We start from the raw sequence: 24,417 nt of genomic DNA on the forward strand, positions 1-24,417 counted from the left end.
TTTTCCTAGCGTTAGCTACCTATACCTGCTTGGTTGTTAGCTACCTATACCTGCTTGGTTGTTAGCTACCTATACCTGCTTGGTTGTTAGCTACCTATACCTGCTTGGTTGTTAGCAGTGGTTTTTCCTACCATTAGCTACCTATACCTGCTTGGTTTTTAGCAGTGTTTTTTCCTAGCGTTAGCTACCTATACCTGCTTGGTTGCTAGCAGTGTTTTTTTCCTAGCGTTAGCTACCTATACCTGCTTGGTTGCTAGCAGTGTTTTTTTCCTAGTGTTAGCTACCCATACCTGCTTGGTTTTTAGCAGTGTTTTTTCCTAGTGTTAGCTACCTATACCTGCTTGGTTGATAGCAGTGTTTTTTCCTAGCGTTAGCTACCTATACCTGCTTGGTTGTCAGCAGTGTTTTTTCCTAGCATTAGTTACCTATACCTGCTTAGTTGTCAGCAGTGTTTTTTTTCCTAGCGTTAGCTACCTATACCTGCTTGGTTGTTAGCAGTGTTTTTTTCCTAGCGTTAGCTACCTATACCTGCTTGGTTGCTAGCAGTGTTTCCTAGCGTTAGCTACCTATACCTGCTTGGTTGCTAGCAGTGTTTTTTCCTAGCGTTAGCTACCTATACCTGCTTGGTTGCTAGCAGTGTTTTTTCCTAGCGTTAGCTACCCATACCTGCTTGGCTGCTAGCAGTGTTTTTTCCTAGCGTTAGCAACCTATACCTACTTGGTTGTCAGCAGTGTTTTTTCCTGGCTTGGAGTAACTCAAAATATTTGATTCTTTGAAAGACAAAGAAATCTACTCCAGGCAAAGGAATTATGTCACATCCCCCAAAAACTGGGAGCACAAGAGAACCATGGGAAGTACGAAGCGTTACATGAGGCCACACAACGACTCAACATGTAGCAACAATTAACTGTGAAGCTGGAGACTAAATACACAGAAAAAAGACAACTGGGGAGGGCAAGGAAGGAGGTGGATAGCAGTGATACAAGGGGGTGAAACAACACAAGTCCAGACCATAGTAATGAGAGACAGACACAGCATGAAACACAAACGGAAAGTTTATAAAATTTATACCACAAAACGTCCATACACATATACTGTACACTTGGATTACCAAACTTTCTGTTTTCAACCAGTATCAAAGACAACATCACCAAGTATGCACATTACGCGACGTTACAAAGTTACACAAATGTCAACCATGCAAAACATGACGACTTTATAGTGGCAACCACTTTTTCATGTTTGTACAGTAAACCTCGGATATATCGGACTCGGATATATCGGAAATTCGCTCACAACGGACAGATAAAAAAGAACCAATTTTTCTGTAATGCATTTCCAATAAAAATTCATTGCATACATCGGATTTTTTATAACGGATTTCGCCTATTTCGGACAAAATCTCCAGTCCCGTTCCAATGCATTTGCATGAAATTTCCCTCGCATATATCGGATGGCCGCATCGTGGCGCTCCGATTCGCCGAATCGTGACAGGCCGCTATACGACGTCATTTGCAGCGTTTGCAGCGTTGCCTGCGCGTCCAGGTACATTGGAAACATAGTCAAGGAAGTGCCTTTTTATAACGGATAAAATCCGATTTACGCATATACCGGATATAAATCCGATATATGCGTAAAACGGACATTTTCCGGTATACGCATATAACGGATTGAGCTTATATCAGACAAAACCAGTGGGAACAATTGAATCCGATATATCCGAGGTTTACTGTAGTTCTTTTTAAACTAAGACAGAGGGACCACCAGTGACTACATCCAAGTCAAGAGTCCGAAAATGCGAACCAATAGATAGAAAGCCAAGACGAAGAAAGGTAATCTCGTGACAATGTTTTACGGGATGGGGACATTGCTTATAAGACACCCAAACGCAACTGCACCTGGTGTATTGAGGCCGTGGTTGAGCGTATTCGAGAAAAGTCCTACCCTCCTTATCTTGATCATGTGCTGTGCTACTCCAACACATCTGAGGACCATGTAAACCACGTAAGACTAGTTCTAATGAGAGAACACGGGATCAAGCTAAGACCCACCAAGTGTGAATTTTTCAAAGTCGGGATTCGTTATCTCGCTCGCTTTGTGTCTGGAGAAGAAGACTTAAAATGGACCCACAGGATTTAAAAGCTAGCTTTGCACTTTAAAACAAAAAGCCCCAGACCGTTAGAAATGTCAAGTCCCTGTTAAGTTTCCTTAGGATACTATCGCTACGTTGTCCGAGACTTTTCCCGTGTGGTCACATCATTATTTGAACTGTTACAAAGACCAGACACAGAAGGAATTACTAGTCAAAACAAGACAGTCAAAGTCAAAGGTAGGAGACAAAAGACAGGTACCACAAACAACACCTATCAAATGGAAATACGAACACAAGGGTGGTCGATACACTTACAAACATTCTGGCAAATCTCCCGGTACTTGCTATCCCAAACTTTGACCTACCATTCATTGTCTACACCAGGGGTGGGCAAACTACGGCCCGGGGGCCACATGCGGCCCACTAAGCGTTTGAATCCGGCCCGCCAGTTGCTTTCTAACTTTTAACATACATGCTGGCAACATGACTTGCAAGTCGTAAAAAAAAAAAACAATAAAAATAATTAAAAAAAAATTAAAATGTAAAATTCAAGTTTGTAGTTTGATGTGGTTTGATGTTTAAAGTGCTCTGGAAAAAAGGGATATATGGAACATATTTAAAACATATAGCTAATAATCTGACACGTTTACAGATAAAATTATACAAAGTAAATAAATAATAAATATATAAAAATATAATATAATTGATATATAATGTAATTAATAATATAATTACAATATATATAATGAATTATATATATATATATAATATGTAGATTAAATATAATATATAATATAAATAAAATTAGACAAATAATTCAAGGTGGACTGTTAGAATTATAAGCAAATACAAATATATACAAATATATATATATATATATATACAAATATACATATATACAATTAAATAAATAAATAATAAATATATGAAATATAATATAATATATTAAATATAATATATATAATAATAAAATTAATATATATAATATAATTAATCATTATAATATATAATAAATAAATAAAATTAGACAAATAATTCAAGGTGGACTGTTAGAATTATAAGTGTAAAATCGTGTGTGTTTTAAAAAATATATATATTCTGGCCCCCCAGACAGTTTTGTTAACTCAATGCGGCCCATATCTGCAGCAGATTACCCGTCTTATTGGATTTCAGTCTTGATTTTCTCAACACAAGCTGAGAAAATTTTCCATCTTCACTCAGGCAAACATGAGTCTCGGCATTAAAGTGGGCTATATGCGACAAGTTGTGCACCCGTGAATAATTGTAGCCATGCACACAACACAAATGATATTTCACAGCAGTATGTGCACAGTATGCACAGTCAAGGTATTTCATTTCAAGAATGACATGATGATAACATCCACAACATTACTTCTGGGAACATGCACACATATTAGATCATAACCCCCCCGCCCCTCCAACATGCCATCATTTTCATGATGGATGCTTCCCCTCTGCAATCAGTGGCGAGGTCATCCACTGACAGACAGGATGCAAATTGTGAGTCTTTAAAATGCCATGACTGACTCGCATGCTGTCAGAGGCACGACGTCAAGACTTACAACTCAAACATGCAAGTCTTCCATATGTGCGGTATTGACAGTGTCAACTTCCTGTGTGACTTTGAGGTTAATGTGAGCAAACAGACATCACACGTCATCTTTAACTGCTGATGGATGCTGCAATATCATCTTTTATGTCAGTCGGGCTTAACATAGGAGCATCCGCCCCCGAATGTGGCACTCAGAGTCTTCAAATTGGTGTAATGTGGGGCTGGAAAGTCACTAAATAGGATATGAGAAAATGATGATAAGCTGTCAAATATGACGTAAAACACACAATGTATGAATGGATGTAAAATAACACAAGGTCAAAGTACATTATATACATTTTGTCGTGGTAATTGACCATTTTTACACAGTGACCTTAATCAAGCTTGTTCTGTTTTCACTTATGATTGCCAATATGGAGCTCGTTTTTTCTTTTAATAGCAGAAACACATCGCATTTACTGTGTCTCCTGCATTAGCTTCATTTACAAAAACTGTTCTGATTTAATTTTACATATTTACTAAATGTGCAAATGAAATACCTGTAGCGCAATTAAACACTGCCTCACCGCTTTCATAAAAATGTAATAATTTCAGCTGTGTGATGAGGCAGCATGAGGAGTAACATGATGACACTCAATCACAATAATAAAAAAAAAAAGATTTGTTTTATTGCTTTCGAGCTCATTAAAACATTTAAGGATCTATAAATTACATTTTAATTAACAAGTACTTTGAAAGCCATAAAGATGATGAAAGTTTAATAGTCAGCATGCGGTTCAGATAATAAATCTGATGATATTGTTGACATTATGTCTGATGAGTTACATTCATTCATTTACTGCTTTGATGGAGTAAACAGCACCTTTTCAATAGATATCAAGGTTTCGTGAATTTTATTTATTTTTTTATATTTATTATTTTATTCAATTGGGATATTTTCCTGTCTGTTTACGACCTTCTAAATATCTTTTTAACACCATTAGAGCCCTGAGGCATGAAATAGCACCCCTATAGTCACCTAAAAAATTGTATTAACCAATATAATAGACATAATGTGTGGAGAACAGAAAGTGACATATGGGGGCCGCAATGGTATTAGAATTTTGTGAAATTGCTTAATTTGTGCCAAAATATGTCAACTACTGAATCTTACACACAGACTAATAAGGAGAATAGCGTCACTAAAATCGCTATGACAACACTGATCACCTACTCCAGCGGTCTATAATGAACTTATTCCACTGCAAAGATTATATATGTCTGATTACCTTCGTTTTACTTCCAGACATCAATCTTAGTGGATTTTCCACTCTATCTACTGGAAGGACAGCAGTGACAAGCACCTTCCAGCTCACCCCTTCAAGATGAAGTGAGTACTTGCAAGTGCCTCCCTTATAACAGTTCTATGTATTTGAGTGTCTGATTAGCACGAAGGTCACAAAGTCATTGTGTATAATAAATGTTGTAATATTGGCAACCTGCTGATAAACAGAAACTGACAGGTGCCATGAATGAACGGTCGGCAGAGCTTGCACACTAATGTGAGAAGAGACACTCGAGGCATCTTCTGCCCTGTATTCAATAAGGAAATGTGCAATCAAACGATTGGAATCATGCAGAATTTTTCTTTAACTTTTCATTGTGACAGATGCCCCTAAACATGCAGTATTTGGTGATAAGGTGACCTTTTTTTTAAAGCTATTTTGGCTCAATCCGGTATGCCAAATGGAAATAAGTTCACCTCCACGGTGACTTTAAAGTAAATTACGCTACAGTGGAAGTAATTATTCTTTACTGCTGCTTTAGCTTAAGCTCCAGAAAGGAGATCAGCTCAAGGACTGTAAGGACTGTCAGCCATATGCTGACAAACAGAAACCGGCAGGCGTTGTGATCCAACTCTGTATGCACTCGGACAGTAGTAGCTTGCTGCGCTCAGTATTTGATCAGAAAATCATAAATTTTTATTGAAGAAAATGTAAAAAAAAATTCATTTTTTTAATTAGAGCTGCACCTGCATCCCCTGAGCACACAACACAGAACGAAACATCTACCAGTTAGTGATAAGGTGACCTTTTTTTTCAGTGATTTAGTTAGCAAATAGCGATCCAGTATGCAAGATGTAACTTCATCTCCACGGTGGCTTTAAAGTAAATCACTACATTGGACAGTAATTATTCTTTATTGCTGCTGCAGCTTAAGCTTTAGAAAGGAGCTCAACCCAAGGACTTCAGCTGTACCCGCCAGTTTGTAGAAGCATAAAGAAAAGAAGTTTTCACATGTACATATTACATACTGTAAATCTATAAATGTACATGTATGTATCCCACTGTACATACAGTTTATGCAATTAGAGCACTATTGTATTTTTCATTCTAAACCCATCAACCGGCTTGAATGGCATACACTAAATCACAATCAGGAGGATTATCTGGCCTATAAAGTGAATGATGGCTGCCGTGTTGACAATCGCACTGTTTCAGCAGATGCAAAGATAAGTATGCAATCTTTCACAATATTTAATACTCATTGCTTTTCAAGAAAAAAAAAAAGCCCAGTGAGTGTTTCCTAACAAAAATGCAGGCGTTGCTGCTGAGATGTGTAGCATCTGTGCTGTCGTGAAAAGCTATTCTCACTGTGGGACTTACGTGCGTGTAGCCTTCATCGGCTCGGCCAAGCAAATAAAAAAAATGTGAGTGGCCTAAAAAACTTTTCAGGCTGAAGTAAAAGAGAGGGAAGTGCGATGATAGTGGGTCTCAAAGGTTGGATTAGTACTACACGGTTTAAGCGACAAAATCGACAACTGAAATATGTTCCATTGTAACAGAGCTTCTATGCAGTTTGTTATGATTTTTTTTAGAAAGAGTCGTCTATAACAGAACCGTACCCAAAACGGAATACATTTTTCCTATAGGAAATATTAAAAATCCACAAATCCTTTAAAACAGGGCTCTCAAACATGCGGCCCGCGGGCCAAATGTGGCCCGCAGGACACAAGTTTGAGGCCCCCGCCTTGATATGAAAGTTTAATGTTAGTTTGATATGGATGCTGTATGGTATCATGTACCCAGAAAAAAATATTACGTTTGATTAATGTTCATGTTACAGGTTAAATAACTGTTAATAGTTATCCTCCCTATCCGTGTGGAAGTGGTAAGTTTTTGGCTATTTACGTTTAAAGGAAATAACTTGAAGGCTACCGTTTAGGTCGCTAGCTCTCTAGTTTGCGAGTTAGCATGTGTCTCAAGACCCTGCAGTTGCGCAATATGTTGTAAATAAAAAAAGTATAAATGTGACTATAGTCGTGTTTTGTCATGTCTACAGGGCTCTAATAATGCTTTGTTCATTTTAATCTGAAAAAAATAATTTGTCTACCCACCAACTATATGTGGTTTCTTAAGTTTTTATTATTTGCTGTTTTATTATTATTATATTTATTTATTTATTTATTTATTACTGATTGATTGATTTGTTACATCGGTGCCCATAGTGCAGTCCAAGGGCTGTTTTTCCAATGATTTTCATCGAAAACTGAATCCTATGAAGAAGACCGAGGTGCCATTGTGAAACACTAAGTAGAATGTAATATGTTTATATATTTATACATTTTTTATATATATATTTAATAATAATAATGTTTTTTTACGTCACTCAGTATGTCGCTCGGAATTGACCACTACCATGCCATTACCTTTAAACACTTACACATAAATCAGTTCGGCTCAGTACACGGCAGATGCACAGCTGACGACACAGCATGTCACTCACTGGTGAATTCAACTAGCATGAAATAGCATGAAAAACTCCCTTTGTTGTATTCTACTGACTTTTTTTTTTTTTACATTACTAGATAAACAGTCAAGTAATTGCGGAAATTTAATTTTAAAGGGTATGTTTGTTTTCATCCAATTATTCTTTAGCATACAGAGCCCAAGGTCATGATTAAAATGTAAAGCTTTATTTTATATATTTTCTTATTTTATCGTTAGAAAAAAACAAACAAATTAGTTTTGGACATTAACAACTGCCTGAAAAATATGCTGATGTACACGTTGTGGATTATTGCCCGCAGCTCAGATCCTGCATTAAAACTGCAAAAAAAAAAAAAAAATCATTCATGGTGGCTTAATGGTCTTTGCATAGCATCTGCTTGTACTGTGTACCCTGCTGTGGTGCGGTTCCTCTCTTATTTTTTGCCTTTAAAAAGTCCAGTCCAAGTAAACACGCTTGTCCTCAAAGAAAGATGAATCCTAAAAATTGCCCCCATTATGTAGCTCTTCCCGATGGTGGAAGAGAAAGTCTATGAATTTTTAAAAACAACAGCACAAAAGCCGAGGTTTATAGCAGATAATAAGAGGATTATGAAAATGAACAATTCCGTGTATATGCATTACAACACTTTGTTTTTGCTCCCATTTCCCACCATTTGAAGTCGCTGCTTTAAGATTTTGGTGGAGTGTAACATTGTGTACAAAACAAAGACAGGCACAAAGTAAGCGAGTGCTTATGAAAATGACCACTGATGATGTGGAATAATAAAAATATCATAACAGATTCAATTTTGTAGAGCCTTTTCAAGGCACCCAAAGTGCCATTATTCATTGATCCCCAGTCAAACACTAGTAGCGGTGAAGTATATCTGTAGCTACAGCTGCAGCATGTTATGAATGTGAGTGTGAATGGTTGTTTGTCTATATGTGCCCTGTCATTGGCTGGTGACCAGTCCAGTGCGTACCCCGCCTCTCACCCAAACACAACTGGGATAGGCTCCAGCATACCCCTGCCGACACTAGTGAGGGTTAGGGCATAGAAAATCGATGGATGATTAGTGCAGTTTTAAGCCATAAGTGCATTTAATAAAAGCTTGACATTAATTTTTTTCCCCATGCAATAACACCTCACAGCAAGCAGGAAGTGGAAAAGCATGGAGGAGTGTAGCGTGCAGAAGGTTAGGAATTCATGAACACCATTTTTTTCCTGCTGTTTATGTTATAAATATTTGTCTGTAAATGTTTGTTTGTAAATAAATATTTGCATAAATATTTGTCTAAATAAATATAACTATGGGCCACACGGTGGACGAGTGGTTAGCGCGCAGGCCACACAGCTAGGCGATCCGATTCGATTCTGGGGGGGGATCTCTGTGTGGAATGTTCTCCCGGTGCTTGCATGGCTTTTCTCCGGTTACTTCGGTTTCCTCCCACATTCCAAAAACATGCTAGGTTAATTAGCGACTCCAAATTGTCCATAGGTATGAATGTGAGTGTGAATGGTTGTTTGTCTATATGTGCCCTGTGATTGGCTGGCGACCAGCCTCTCGCACAAAGACAGCTGGGATAGTCTCCAGTACCCCCCACAACCCTCTTGTCAGGGTAAGCTGGAGAAAATGTATTTTTCATGACATTTTTGACAAAGTTATGCTTTTCACACAAAGCTGTTTTTCTCCTTTTTATTGTTGAGAACTGATATTTTGCTTAAACCTACCTTTTTTTTTTACTGCTGAATACTAAAGAAGGGAAATATCACTTGAACACAACATTCTATGACACACAGACAAACACAAAGCCCTGCGCATTTCATCATGTCTGACTGCACTGAACAATATCAGAAAAGTAGCTTCCAATAACATTAAATTAAAAGTCAATATAAATGAATACAAATTCAACATTGGTTTGAGCCTGGAGTTTGTTTTCCAGAGACATCATTACATCGTTTGATGTGTATAGTGCCGGGCAGCGTGCAAGCATGAATTAACTGGACGACCAGCTCAAACTCAACCCTGACATCATGTCGTTAAAGAGAAAAGAGACAGAGAAGGAATGCAGATGATATGGCTCATGTGACTGATAGTAAATCACCGTCTGACTACTATCAGGCAGTCAATAAGAAAGCTGCGTAGTACGAAATGCCAACAAAACCAGGAGGGATGCTGTGGGACCGCAGGAAACGTGGTTCCACATACCAGCAAATACAAATAGACGGTGTAGATCAGGGGTCTCAAACATGCGGCCCGCGGGCCAAATGTGGCCCGCAGGACACTAGTTTTAGGCCCCCGCCTTGATATGAAAGTTTAATGTTAGTGCGGCCCGCGCAAGTTTGATATGGATGCTGTATGGTATCATGTACCCAGAAAAAATTATTACATTTGATTAATGTTCATGTTAAATGTTAAATAACTGTTAATAGTTATCCTCCCTATCCGTGTGGAAGTGGTAAGTTTTTGGCTATTTAAGTTTAAAAGAAATAACTTGAAGGCTACCGTTTAGGTCGAATAGCGCTCTAGTTTGCGAGTTAGCATGTGTCTCAAGACCCTGCAGTTGCACAATATGTTGTAAATAAAAAAAAGTATAAATGTGACTATAGTCGTGTTTTGTCATGTCTACAGGGCTCTAATAATGCTTTGTTCATTTTAATCTGAAAAAAATAATTTGTCTACCCACCAACTATATGTGGTTTCTTAAGTTTTTATTATTTGCCATGTTATTATTATTATTATATGTATTTATTACTGATTGATTTTCTTTATTCCTGATTTATTTATTTATTTTTCATCTTATTTTGCACCCAGAAAAATTATTACGTTTGATTAATGTTCATGTTAAAGGTGAAATAACTGTTAATAGTTATCCTCCCTATCCGTGTGGAAGTGGTACATTTTTGGCTATTTAAGTTGAAAGGAAATAACTTGAAGGCTACCGTTTTAAAGGTATTTTTCATCTTATTTTGTGCATAAAAATAAAAATTAAGATATTTGAGAACAGTGGAATGTTTTATTTAAGAGCTTTTATTGTAGAAAATCGGAACCAAAGCACTGAAAAAGTTTTTAATAAAAGTGTTTTTTGTTTTTTTTTGTTGGGAAAACCTGATGCGGCCCAGCCTTGCCCAGACGCTAGCTCCGGTGGCCCCCAGGTAAATTGAGTTTGAGACCCCTGGTGTAGACATGTGAAGGAAAATACATTTCTGGGGATCACAATAGAAGAAAATGGCTTACAGCTACGCCCATATAAGGAATTTGTACACACCTCTGTTAAGTTTAATTTCTATGGAATTATTTCTTTAGAATCTAATAAAATTGATACTGAATTATGAAGATTGTAAGTAGAATAAGCATTTCTAGTTTGTTGAGCTCTCTTCCTGCTTCATGCTTGTGGTTAGGCTAGAGTCAAAGAACATTGACCATGACCGTCAAACCTATAGGAGCACCTACTGACGATAAATAAATCACACATATATCGAAGGGGGAAAAAAAGCTCTCACAAAGAACTCTATACCACAAGCCAGTTAAAATGTAAAGCTTCTTTTGACAGGCAGGCGAATACGAAGTGAGCGCCATCAAAGGTACACATAAAGAGAATCCTTCTCTTCATGGGAACGGCGGAAGGCACATTAAAGCTTGTGTCAAAAGCAGTGCCGTGTTTTTCATAGCGAGCAAATTTCCTGTTTTCTTTATCATAGTCACTCGTCTCTCACTTCCCTTTTTCATGGACAGTGAAGGAGATGTCGCGTTTCCTTGCTCTTCCGTAGTTTGATCCCTAAGCTGTCACACAGGAACAGTCATAACAGGAACAAAAAAAAGTACTTCTCCGTAAACAAACAAACGATTGCATGGTGGGAGTAATGAAGAGATTTTTCACATGTGTCATTGATGGTTTAATAAAGGGGTGACCAGAGTATGGACTGGGGACCATTTGCAGTCTGAGGTTTTTTTTTTTTTTTATAAAACTGCAGGAAATACACAATTCCAAACAACACAAAGAAGAATTGCAAATGCGCAAACCTAATTATCTGAAACTTTGGCATCGTTTAACAAGAGAATACAACATTCTAACTACATTTATAGGTCTGAAAAGTGGGGAAAAAAAGCATAACAGGTACCCTTTAAGAAAGAAATGTGTCTTCTAACATCGCAATTGTACGAGAATGAGCTTGGAAAAATAATGGCTTCATCCAGCTCATTGTAGCACCCTGGCAAATGATTTGCTGAGAATAAATGCATGATGGGAAACCATTTTTTTAAATTCCTATTGCACTTGTTATGTATATTTCTTAGCTACCTTTTGAGTGTTAAGTTGCTGTGCGATGATTTTAGCATTCGTTCTAAAATGTCACTGTTACAGTTCTTTCTTTCTTTCTTCTTAATTTATTTCAGACATGCATACTATGTTACATTATTCTTTCTCACATATACACTTACAATACAATACACTTACAATATCTATTTACGTATATATATCAGATTCAATTGTTCCCACTGGTTTTGTCCGATACAAGCGAAATCCGTTATATGCGTATACCGGAAAATGTCCGTTTTACGCATATATCGGATTTATATCCAGTATATGCGTAAATCGGATTTTATTCGTTATAAAAAGGCACTTCCTTGACTATGTTTCCAATGTACCTGGACTGGGCAAATGACGTCGTATAGCGGCCTGTCACGATTCGGCGAATCGGAGCGCCACGATGCGGCCATCCGATATATGCGAGGGAAATTTAATGGAAATGCATTGGAACGGGACTGGAGATTTTGTCCGAAATAGGCGAAATCCGTTATAAAAAATCCGATATATGCAATGAATTTTTATTGGAAATGCATTACAGAAAAATCGGTTCTTTTTTATCTGTCCGTTGTGAGCGAATTTCCTATATATCAGAGTCCGATATATCCGAGGTTTACTGTACTTACTTTGATTATTCAGTATGTTTTAGCCTGTTTCTGTACAGACTGTAATTTTCGCTTATACTCATGCAGTAAACACATTGAGTGCAATCAAACAGCTTTGAAAGCTGTACAAGGGTGACAACAGGACTGTCAGTGACACAGTATCTGGCAAAGAGCCAAGACCGGGGCACTTTTCATGTCCGGTGACGGACAGGAGGCCATGTAGGCCACGGAGCAGATCTGCCGTCTGGATGTGCAGTCAGCCTTCCATGGTCTACAACATACTCTCTCTCTCTCGCCTCGAAAAGAAAGAGTCCACTTCCTCTGTCATGTGGACACAAGGCCAAGCTGAGCCAGGCGACCGCCTGACTGGCAGCGAGGCTTTGATTTCATTGTTCCTGTGAAGGGGGATGACATCCACTGCATCCCCGGTCCCCCTTTCCACTATTGGGGCAGTTTAGTCTTTGCAACATCCTGCCTGGGGGAGTGTCAAATTAAGGATGCGGCGACAAGACATCTGGGTCAGTTTCCTATGTTTAAATCCTCTGTCCCTGACTAAAACTTCCTGTACCTGCCTCACTCATTTTTTTTTTTTTTTTTTGCATGCCATCATTTTAGCGCTGCGTGCAACACCCCCCCACCCCTGCTGAGGACTCCTCCAATGTCTGCGCGATGACTTCTATGATGAGGTAGTTAAAATTTCACTTTGAATACAAAAAGTACTAAAAATGAGAGCTGCTGTGATGTTTCAAAAAGTCCTAAAACTGTCAAAAAAGCCGCAACAGCCCAAAGGTCAGACTTTAAAGTACGCTTGTTACCTGATTCCCGGTTCCCAGGTTACGTTGGAGTACACGGTAAAGTATGCTGTGTCAACAGTTGTCAGCGGGAGGGAAGCTAGTCATTTCCCCCGGTGGTGACTCTCCACCCGTGAGTCCCAAGCATCTTCAGTTGACAAGACAAGAGGTATCACAGGTCAATTGTGCCTGCACCGCTAAAGCTGCCTGGTACTACAAAACCAATTGAAACAAAAATTGCAACCACGGCTCTCGTTAAGCTTCTGAGTATTTTAATGAGGCTTGTTGCTAAGCAACATTACACTTTGGAGCGTTGTAATATTCATGTAATAGTCACACGTGTCTTGGGATGGCGGTTTTTCCATCAGAACATCATTGTAAGCCGAACAACCACAGTGTGCCTCGATGTTCCTCATAGTTTGACTCTGGTATCTTCCCCGGCTGGTCGCAAGACAACTGATTTTCCAAGATATTGGCGATATAACAAAAACTGTCCTCCTTAGTAGTTCATTCTCTGCAAATACCTTTGAGTGAAATTAAGGTATTCCAGTATAAAACCATGTAAATTGTATGGAGGACAGAATAATGTAAGTAGAAAAGAATTAAGGAATTAGAGAGCTGGTTGGAAGAAGGGAATTCAAAGGAGACTGGTTAAATGAAATGTAGTGGGCCTGGTTGAATGGATGGATGGCTGCAATAATACTGGATTAATGGCACGATGAATGGGAGCCACAATGAGAACACAGGAAAGGAAAAAAGGTACAGTGTTGATATATTGATGTAAGAAAGAAAGAAGAAACCCGGTTGCATAGAATGAAGGAAGGATACACAAGTAGTGTAGGAGCTACAGTAAACCTCGGATATATCGGATTCAATTGTTCCCACTGGTTTTGTCCGATATAAGCGAAATCCGTTATATGCGTATACCGGAAAATGTCCGTTTTACGCATATATTGGATTTATATCCGGTATATGCGTGAATCGGATTTTATCCGTTATAAAAAGGCACTTCCTTGACTATGTTTCCAATGTACCTGGACGCGCAGGCAACACTGCAAATGACGTCGTATAGCGGCCTGTCACGATTCGGCGAATCGGAGCGCCACGATGCGGCCATCCGATATATGCGAGGGAAATTTAATGGAAATGCATTGGAATGGGACTGGAGATTTTGTCCGAAATAGGCGAAATCCGTTATAAAAAAATCTGATATATGCAATGAATTTTTATTGGAAATGCATTACAGAAAAATCGGTTCTTTTTTATCTGTCCGTTGTGAGCGAATTTCCGATATATCCGAGTCCGATATATCCGAGGTTTACTGTATTTATTAGTGTGTTCCTAAATTTCCAATATCTGTTGATTTATTTTTTGTTGTTGTTGTTTTGGGGCTGCACGGCGGTCTTGTGGTTAGCGCGCAGACCTCACAGCTAGGAGACCAGGGTTCAATTCCACCCTCGGCTATCTCTGTGTGGAGTTTGCATGTTCTCCCCGTGCATGCGTGGGTTTTCTCCGGGTTCTCCGGTTTCCTCCCACATTCCAAAAACATGCTAGGTTAATTAGCGACTCCAAATTGTCCATAGGTATGAATGTGAGTGTGAATGGTTGTTTGTCTATATGTGCCCTGTGATTGGCTGGCGACCAGTCCAAATGAATGAATGTTGTTGTTTTGTTTGGATTACTTGATAATATTTTCTTGTTAGTTATTTATTTGTTTATCATATTTTTTGGGGTTAATTAGTAGTTAATTCGTGGGTTTGTTTCATTGGATAACACCCTGGGCACCTGCAATATACGTATTTAGGTAGGCAGTGTTTGCTTGCTTGGTAATAAAAGGAAATAAGAAGAAACGGAACAAGATTGTTTGGACAATGACTCTTTTGCCAGCGTAAAACAAAACCTGTGGTGCATCGTTGGCCTTTTGATTATAGTTTAAGTTACGTTTATTTTTTGAAGGACAAATAGCCACTACAAGTAGCACGGTGGTGGTTGGTTAATTCCATTCAAAAGTGACACATTTAAGTAAAAAAAAAAAAGTCCGAAAAATGAAAGCACACACATGGTTTCCATTACCTATCTTCCAAACTAATGAGGACACATTTTTGGCCTTTTCTACAAATTCCTGCAGTTGAAAGAACTTATCTCTCAGCTGTAGTCATACTTGACATGAAAGTGAGTGACCAGACATCTATATGCCCAAAGAGGCCTTGCTGCTCCACACGAGTGATGAATGAAGCACCAGCCTTCATTTATTTGTACTGCACAGGGCTTCCCACACATGGAACAGCAGAATTCCTCTCACATACGTGCCGATATAACAAAATATTCCAAGGACATGCCCTCGGGGTTGGCCTCTTGGAGTCCTGAGATTCAATCATGAGATCGGTGCGTGGAATAGTTGGCTATTGTTGGCTCAAACAAGTCAACCATATAAGTACAGTAAACCTCGGATATATCGGAAATTCGCTCACAACGGACAGATTAAAAAATAACCAATTTTTCTGTAATGCATTTCCAATAAAAATTCATTGCATACGTATATCGGATTTTTTATAACGGATTTCGCCTATTTCGGACAAAATCTCCAGTCCCGTTCCAATGCATTTCCATTAAATTTCCCTCGCATATATCGGATGGCCGCATCGTGGCGCTCCGATTCGCCGAATCATGACAGGCCGCTATACGACGTCATTTGCAGCGAATGTTTGCTGGAATTGAACCCTGGTCTCCTAGCTGTGAGGTCTGCGCGCTAACCACTAGACCGCCGTGCCACCCCAAAACAAAAACAACAAAAAATAAATCAACAGATATTGGAAATTTCGGAACACACTAATAAATAAAGTAAACCTCGGATATATCGGACTCGGATATATCGGAAATTCGCTCACAACGGACAGATAAAAAAGAATCGATTTTTCTGTAATGCATTTCCAATAAAAATTCATTGCATATATCGGATTTTTTATAACAGATTTCGCCTATTTCGGACAAAATCTCCAGTCCCGTTCCAATGCATTTCCATTAAATTTCCCTCGCATATATCGGATGGCCGCATCGTGGCGCTCCGATTCGCCGAATCATGACAGGCCGCTATACGACGTCATTTGCAGCATTGCCTGCGCATCCAGGTACATTGGAAACATAGTCAAGGAAGTGCCTTTTTATAACAGATAAAATCCGATTCACGCATATACCGGATATAAATCCGATATATGCGTAAAACGGACATTTTCCGGTATACGCATATAACGGATTTCGCTTATATCGGACAAAACCAGTGGGAACAATTGAATCCGATATATCCGAGGTTTACTGTAGTCTGCCACAATAATACCAAAAAATGAGAGTCCGATTTCGGTATATGATCTGAAAGTATGCGTACAGAAAACATCTTCAAGCAACATTAAAGCCAAAGATCATTCTGCTCTCTTGCATGTCACTTTAATATTTAATCAGCACGTTTTTAAATTGCTAATTACACTCCAACGTAACTCCAGATTTATTTCTATTTCATCTTTTAGACACCTAGAATAGACATTGTGATACCACTGGTGAATCTGATAGAAGCAGGACACTTCAAACCAAAGCAGTCGCATCAATCGGAGATACTTTGGAGCTCCAGAAATGGAACGATGCTTCCCTCATCAAGCCTCGATCTCACGTCTTAACATTACAAGGGCTTGTGGGGCCCGCAGGAACAACGACCACACTCTCACTCTCACGCTCGCCGTTCGTAATGATGCAAAAAGCCAGTGGGGATATCATGCTTGCATCGCACTCACACATCGACTGTTCATTTCATGTCTTGCATGTCTTTGCTTGAAAGAACATGGACGTGTTAAGAGGGTTTAAGGGAAGCCCAGCAGCACAAATTTGTGTTTAATGTACATATAGTACATACGTAAATAGTGCATAGCGCATATAGGAAATCCATCCGATACATGCTTAGCCCACACACACTGCTACCTAACTTCATAGGCTTCAGTAGGGATGTCCAATGAAACAATAAAATGAGAAAAGAAACAGCAAAAATGTATTCTAAATCAGAAATAAAGTCAAAATATTAGGAAAATAAAGTAGCAATATTACAAGAAATCTTCTATTTCTTTTGACTTTTCCCTTCTGGTGTCGCCACAGCAAAACGATCTCTTCCATCCAACCCTGTCTTCTCTCACACCAACTACCCTCATGTCCTCCTTCACTACATCCATAAACCTTCTCTTTGGTCTTCCTCTACGTCTCCTAACTGGCAGCATCCTTCTACCAATATATTCACTATCTCTCCTCTAACATGTAATGTCCCTCTGATGTACTCGTTCCTGATCCTATCCATCCCGGTCACTCCCAATGTGAATCTCAGCATGAATGCAATTGCAAAAATGCAATTTTATGAGAATAAAATCATAATATTATGAGGAGAAACATTCATTCATTCATTCATTTTCTACAGCTTTTTCCTCACCAGCTGTCTTCGGGCGAGAGGCGCCGTACACCCTGGACTGGTCGCCAGCCAATCACAGGGCACATATAGACAAACAACCATTCACACTCACATTCATACCTATGGACAATTTGGAGTCGCTAATTAACCTAGCATGTTTTTGGAATGTGGGAGGAAACCGGAGTAACCGGAGAAAACCCACGCATGCACGGGGAGAACATGCAAACTCCACACAGAGATGGCCGAGGGTGGAATTGAACCCTGGTCTCCTAGCTGTGAGGTCTGCACGCTATCCAAACATTATATTCAAATTTTAAGTAAAAAAAAAATTAGTTCAAATGACTAAAGACAAATTATTATGCATTACTTTCTGAAGTCATAATATTATGAGAAACAAACAAAACAAATAAATAAACAACTACAGTAAACCTCGGATATATCGGATTCAATTGTTCCCACTGGTTTTGTCCGATATAAGCGAAATCCGTTATATGCGTATACCGGAAAATGTCCGTTTTACGCATATATCGGATTTTATCCGTTATAAAAAGTCACTTCCTTGACTATGTTTCCAATGTACCTGGACGCGCAGGCAACGCTGCAAACGGTAATTCGGCGAATCAGAGCGCCACGATGCGGCCATCCGATATATGCGAGGGAAATTTAATGGAAATGCATTGGAACGGGACTGGAGATTTTGTCCGAAATAAGCGAAATCCGTTATGAAAAAAATCCGATATATGCAATGAATTTTTATTGGAAATTCATTACAGAAAAATTGGTTCTTTTTTTATCTTTTTGTCGTTTTCCGATATATCCGAGTCCGATATATCCGAGGTTTACTGTACAACATAAATAGCAGAAGCAAAAACATCTTTTTAGCATATCTACATGGGTTGGTTTACAAAATGTAAAATATCAAAATAAAAAAAAACATCAATGCTATACCCAGACGCCCCCTAATGATGAGTATATACTCACGGTCTGTGAGGTACCCAACATCTGTCATCTTTCGTACTGAAAAGCAGAAAGCCCCAAACATGCTGGACACTTAGTTCTTTGCACGATGATGGAGAAATAGCAATGCTATCAGACGTTGTTTATGCTTGACTACCTGCATTCACGCAGTAACGTGTAATCACGCAACCATCAGTCTCACCGCCATGACTCATCTCTGATATGACATTTAGATGACTGATTCACGTTTTTTTTTTTTTTTGACGTGGGGACATTGCAGGTTGGAATGACAGGCCTGCTTATTTAACTTCTCAAAGGCCACACTGTGGGAGTGGGTACAGGTGTTATTGAAGTCAGAAAAAAATTATTTAAAGGGCATGCGTCTCTCTACTTTGCGATTCCACCTCTGATTCGCTTTTGTGTAGTCTTTAAGGTAGGATTTTGGTCAAATTTTAAATTGCTTTTTTTTTGTCAAATGTCATCAATGTGAGTACTTATATTTTGGGATTATAATTTGACAAATCCTCTTTTCCTCAATTGAACAATAGAGTGATGAACAACTTCAACAGAGACATTAAGTCCCTTTTAAGAAAGACCGGGAACACTCTAAGCTGCACTCCCACATCACGCAGTCAGTGACAGGGCACCAGTGGGCTTTCTGCCACTTACTTTTTAGCTACAGTTCACAGCCAAATCACATGCAGCAACAAAAATGAGTAAGTGACAAGCCTTCTCTTTTCACCAAAGTAAGACACATCAGACCCCGAGGGCCTCCTTCCACATGTCAGTCCAATCTATATCAGTCACCCGCACTCCTACATTGCATCCATAGTGCGAACCCCATGCACTAATTGTGTTGTCTCTTCACTTCATTAACATCATATGCATGGTTGATAAACATGACAACACAAAGTTGGACTTCATGCATGCCTGGATATGAGAGGATCGCTCATTGTTTTAGAAAAAACATATTTCTGAGAAGTTCACGATGGAGGTTGGAGGATCAGAAAATCGTGAAAGTTGCAATAAATCACCCTGAGTTTAATTATAATAGGGAAATGTGTGTAAGAATAAGTCATGAATGAACACAACAAACAAAAAAAAAAACTGTTGACAACATCGGGGAAAAAAAAAGTGGTTGGGTGATGCAAGGACACATTTGATTTGGTTTAGACCATGGGTCTCAAACACACGGCCCGCGAGCCAAATGTGGCCCGCAGGACACTAGTTTGAGGCCCCCGCTTTGATATGAAAGTTCAATGTTAGTGCGGCCCGCGCAAGTTTGATATGGATGCTGCATGGTATCATGTACCCAGAAAAAATTATTACGTTTGATTAATGTTCATGTTAAAGGTTAAATAACTGTTAATAGTTATCCTCCCTATCTGTGTGGAAGTGGTAAATTTTTGATATGGATGCTGTATGGTATCATGTACCCAGAAAAAATTATTACGTTTGATTAATGTTCATGTTAAAGGTTAAATAACTGTTAATAGTTATCCTCCCTATCCGTGTGGAAGTGGTAAGTTTTTTGGCTATTTAAGTTTAAAGGAAATAACTTGAAGGCTACCGTTTAGGTCGCTAGCTCTTTAGTTTGCGAGTTAGCATGTGTCTCAAGACCCTGCAGTTGCGCAATATGTTATGTAAATAAAAAAAGTATAAATGTGACTATAGTCATAGAGTTATAGAGCTCTAATAATGCTTTGTTAATTTTAATCTGAAAAAAAATAATTTGTCTACCCACCAACTATATGTGGTTTCTTAAGTTTTTATTATTTGCTGTTTTATTATTATTATTATTATTATTATTATTATTATATTTATTACTGATTGATTTTCTTTATTCTTGATTTGTTTATTTATTTTTCATCTTATTTTGTGCAGAAAAATAAAAAATAAAGATATTTGAGAACAGTGGAATGTTTTATCAGAGCTTTTATTGTAGAAAATCGGAACCAAAGCACTGAAAAAGTTGTAATATTTTTCTGTTTTTAATAAATGCGTTTTTTTGGACAATGTGTGGTAATTAGAAGGGGTTTTGATGAATTTGCGAATTAGCACAATCGCAATTTCAACATCCTGGAGCACACAGTGTAGTCAAAATATTATTGCATGTGTATATTGTATACATTTTCTTTTATAAATAGACACGAAAGTCTATTCATTGTAAAATTATATTTAAATAACGTCTATATGAATCTATATCTATCTAGCATTAGCTATAATTAGCTATATCAAGTATGCTGAAAGAAGTTAGAACAGCATCTATCTAAACTAGACATATCATATAAATGTGATAGGGAAGCCATTAAGTTAAATGCTATGCTAACAAATGACGTCTATCTATCAACTGCTAAATAGGCTTAAACACTAAAAGGTCACATTATAACATGAAACTTTGACTAAACTTTCAGCCGTGTTGTAAAAAAAAAAAGTCTCCTCACCTGATACGTAAGCAATTCCAATCCAAGTCCGACAGAAAAAGTTCAAATGTGTCTTCATCTCCAATAACTCCAATAGTGCAACAGGTTAAACGATATTTCCACTAAATGTTTTTTTTTTTTTTTTTGTAGTCTACCGAGGAGTTTCTTGCATTTAGAGTCCAGAAACCTCAGGTGAAGTTCGGCCAGTCGATGTGGTGTGGATACAGGACAAATCCCAAATGCTGCGTGGGGGTTCGGTTAGGGGGGAGTGGGGGTCTAATGTGTGGAAAAGGATGCATAGGAAGTGAATGGGAATTACAATGAATTCCCTTTCCTTGGCTCGTAACTGGAGCGCGTGCACAGCCGCTGAAGTGAAGTGATCACAGCAGTCTCTGCCACGTGCGCGTGCGACATTGACTACACAATGTTTGTGTTCCTCTTCCTTAAAGGAAAACTACACTTTGGGGGAATTTTGCCCATCATCCACAATCCTTATGTGGATGTGTCTTTCTTTTTTCTGTGCATTTTAAAGATATAAAAACAGATAAAAAAAGAAAGAGGTTGAAGACATAAAGGGACACACACGTTTACAAACATGTTGATGCAGGTTTTTGTTAGTTTTTTCTTTACAATTATGTTTTCGGCGGTACGGTGGTAGAGTGGTTAGCGCGCGGACCTCACAGCTAGGAGACCGGGGTTCAATCCCGCTAGGTTATTTGGCGACTCCAAATTGTCCATGAGTGTGAATGGTTGTTTGTCTATATGTGCCCTGTGATTGGCTGGCCACCAGTCCAGGGTGTACCCCGCCTCTCGCCCAAAGACAGCTGGGATAGGCTCCAGCACCCCCGCGAACCTCGTGAGGAAAAAGCGGCAGAAAATTAATGAATGAATGTTTACATTTACAAACATGTTGATGCAGGTTTTTCTTTACAATTATGTTTTCGACTGTACAGTGGTCGAGTGGTTAGCACGCGGACCTCACAGCTAGGAGACCAGGGTTCAATCCCGCCCTCAGCCATCTCTGTGTGGAGTTTGCATGTTCTCCCCGTGCATGCGTGGGTTTTCTCCGGGTACTCCGGTTTCCTCCCACATTTTCCAAAAACATGCTAGGTTAATTAGCGACTCCAAATTGTCCATGAGTGTGAATGGTTGTTTGTCTATATGTGCCCTTTGATTGGCTGGCGACCAGTCCAGGGTGTACCCCGCCTCTCGCCCAAAGACAGCTGGGATAGGCTCCAGCACCCCTGCGACCCTTGTGAGGAAAAAGCGGTAGAAAATGAATGAATGTTTACATTTACAAACATGTTGATGCAGGTTTTTGTTAGTTTTTTCGGCGGTACGGTGTTCAAGTGGTTAGCGCACGGACCTCACAGCTAGGAGACCAGGGTTCAATCCCGCCCTCAGCCATCTCTGTGTGGAGTTTGCATGTTCTCCCCGTGCATGCGTGGGTTTTCTCCGGGTACTCCGGTTTCCTCCCACATTTTCCAAAAACATGCTAGGTTAATTAGCGACTCCAAATTGTCCCTAGGTATGAATGTGAGTGTGAATGGTTGTTTGTCTATATGTGCCCTGTGATTGGCTGGCCACCAGTCCAGGGTGTACCCCACCTCTCACCAAAAGACAGCTGGGATAGGCTCCAGCACCCCTGCGACCCTTGTGAGGAAAAAGCGGTAGAAAATGAATGAATGTTTACATTTACAAACATGTTCATGCAGGTTTTTGGTAGTTTTTTCGGTGGTACGGTGTTCAAGTGGTTAGCGCACGGACCTCACAGCTAGGAGACCAGGGTTCAATCCCGCCCTCAGCCATCTCTGTGTGGAGTTTGCATGTTCTCCCCGTGCATGCGTGGGTTTTCTCCGGGTACTCCGGTTTCCTCCCACATTTTCCAAAAACATGCTAGGTTAATTAGCAACTCCAAATTGTCCATAGGTATGAATGTGAGTGTGAATGGTTGTTTGTCTATATGTGCCCTGTGATTGGCTGGCGACCAGTCCAGGATGTACCCCGCCTACAATATAGATGAAACATCTTGCCCCCAAAAGGCAGAGGAGTAGGATGCTAACCATCATACAAAAGTGTAACAATAACTTTAACAAGCATACAGAAACGCCACAGTATAACGGAACGGTACCAGGATGACAAAAGCATGGTTACAGGAGTGAAATAATGTCACATAATAATTAATATTCTCCAACCTGTAGTTTAATTGGCGGCTGTAGATGTATTCATATTGGCCCGTAGCACATTTGAAAAATAATTTTTAAAAATAAATAATAACAGCAAAAATTACAAAAAAAACAACAACAGTAATTTCATGCTAAATAAAATTTTAATATTGGAAGAAAACTAAAAAAAAAAAAAGACAAAAAGACAAAAAAAGAGAGAAAGTGAAATGATAACATAGATCTTGAAACCAACTTTATAGTAAAGATGTACAATGCAAATATATGAAATAAAGGGTTTATTTTGTGTATATTTTCTTTTCTGTAAGCAAAGACTACATAGCCTTCTTGGCTGAATGAACTATTCTGTATGTCTTTGTGCTTTTACCAAAATATTTTGGAGGAATTTCAAATTGCTCTGCATTCCTCTAAGTCAGAAGACATTCTTCCAAAATTACCACAGGTATTCAGAAGAGGCATTTAAGAGGCAAATACACGCAGAATAAATCACATTCTTGCAGACATTCTCTACTGTATTTTCTCCCTTGGTCAGCTGTTATTTATCCTCAAGGTAATAAATTGTAGAATATACTGTCAGTTTTATCTGTGCAGGTCAAATGTTTGTTATTAATTTTTGGAAACACAAAAAAGCCCTTTTTTTTTTTACTTTGTTTCATACTGTCTAAATTCCTTGCAAAAGAAACTTCTTGCTGAGTCTGTGCTAACTTTGTACTGTCTGCAGAATGTAAATGAACAACAACTTATCTGGGTGAAAAACAGAAAGTTTTCTTGAAAGTAAAAAAAAAAAAAAAACAACAAGTACAAGCTTTGTTGTGCTCCTCAATCTGGTTGACTTCCTGCAGTGTAATTGCTTTGTGTCCCCTCTAGACAAGTGAGTCCCTTAAAATGTGATTGTGCAAACAGATAGAGGCCCTTCCAACATGAGTAATACATGATGGACACATGTTTTGCAGGCAGCTGCGGGTCTCACTTATCATCATTTCTGCAACCTGGAGCCAAGTGAAGCAGAGGGACGATCAGTTTTTCAACCCAGCACGATAAATGCGCATGGAGAAACAGTATGTGCAATTATTTTTTCCTCATTTTGGAATTCTTTTGAATCACCAGTGAAGCTGCATGCCGTGTTTCCTAACAAAATCACTATACTATTTATACTATCAAATTGATTATGTTGTTATAGTCAGCAGAACGGCTGCACGGTGGTAGAGTGGTTAGCGTGCAGACCTCACAGCTAGGAGACCAGGGTTCAATTCCACCCTCGCCATCTCTGTGTGGAGCTGGGATAGGCTCCAGTA

General features: G+C 38.9%; 1 protein-coding gene and 1 long non-coding RNA gene across 3 annotated transcripts in view; one reads left to right on the forward strand and one right to left on the reverse strand.

Moving 5' to 3' along the window:
* Positions 1 to 5,381, forward strand: part of LOC131110272 (uncharacterized) — a 45,258-nt gene extending 39,877 nt beyond the window's left edge. The window contains exon 3 of the long non-coding RNA XR_009120865.1: positions 4,951 to 5,381. This is a non-coding gene — a long non-coding RNA (uncharacterized LOC131110272). The remainder of the gene's footprint in view (positions 1 to 4,950) is intronic.
* The window catches only part of flt4 (fms related receptor tyrosine kinase 4), a 61,184-nt gene extending 39,867 nt beyond the window's left edge, over positions 1 to 21,317 (reverse strand). For both annotated transcript variants that reach the window (XM_058063205.1, XM_058063204.1), the window contains exon 1: positions 20,961 to 21,317. In XM_058063205.1, the coding sequence (XP_057919188.1) occupies positions 20,961 to 21,018 (58 nt within the window). In that variant the 5' untranslated portion in view covers positions 21,019 to 21,317. The remainder of the gene's footprint in view (positions 1 to 20,960) is intronic.
* Positions 21,318 to 24,417: the final 3,100 nt, after the last annotated feature.

Source organism: Doryrhamphus excisus, chromosome 23, assembly GCF_030265055.1.
Source record: "Doryrhamphus excisus isolate RoL2022-K1 chromosome 23, RoL_Dexc_1.0, whole genome shotgun sequence".
Classification (NCBI taxonomy): Eukaryota; Metazoa; Chordata; class Actinopteri; order Syngnathiformes; family Syngnathidae; genus Doryrhamphus; species Doryrhamphus excisus.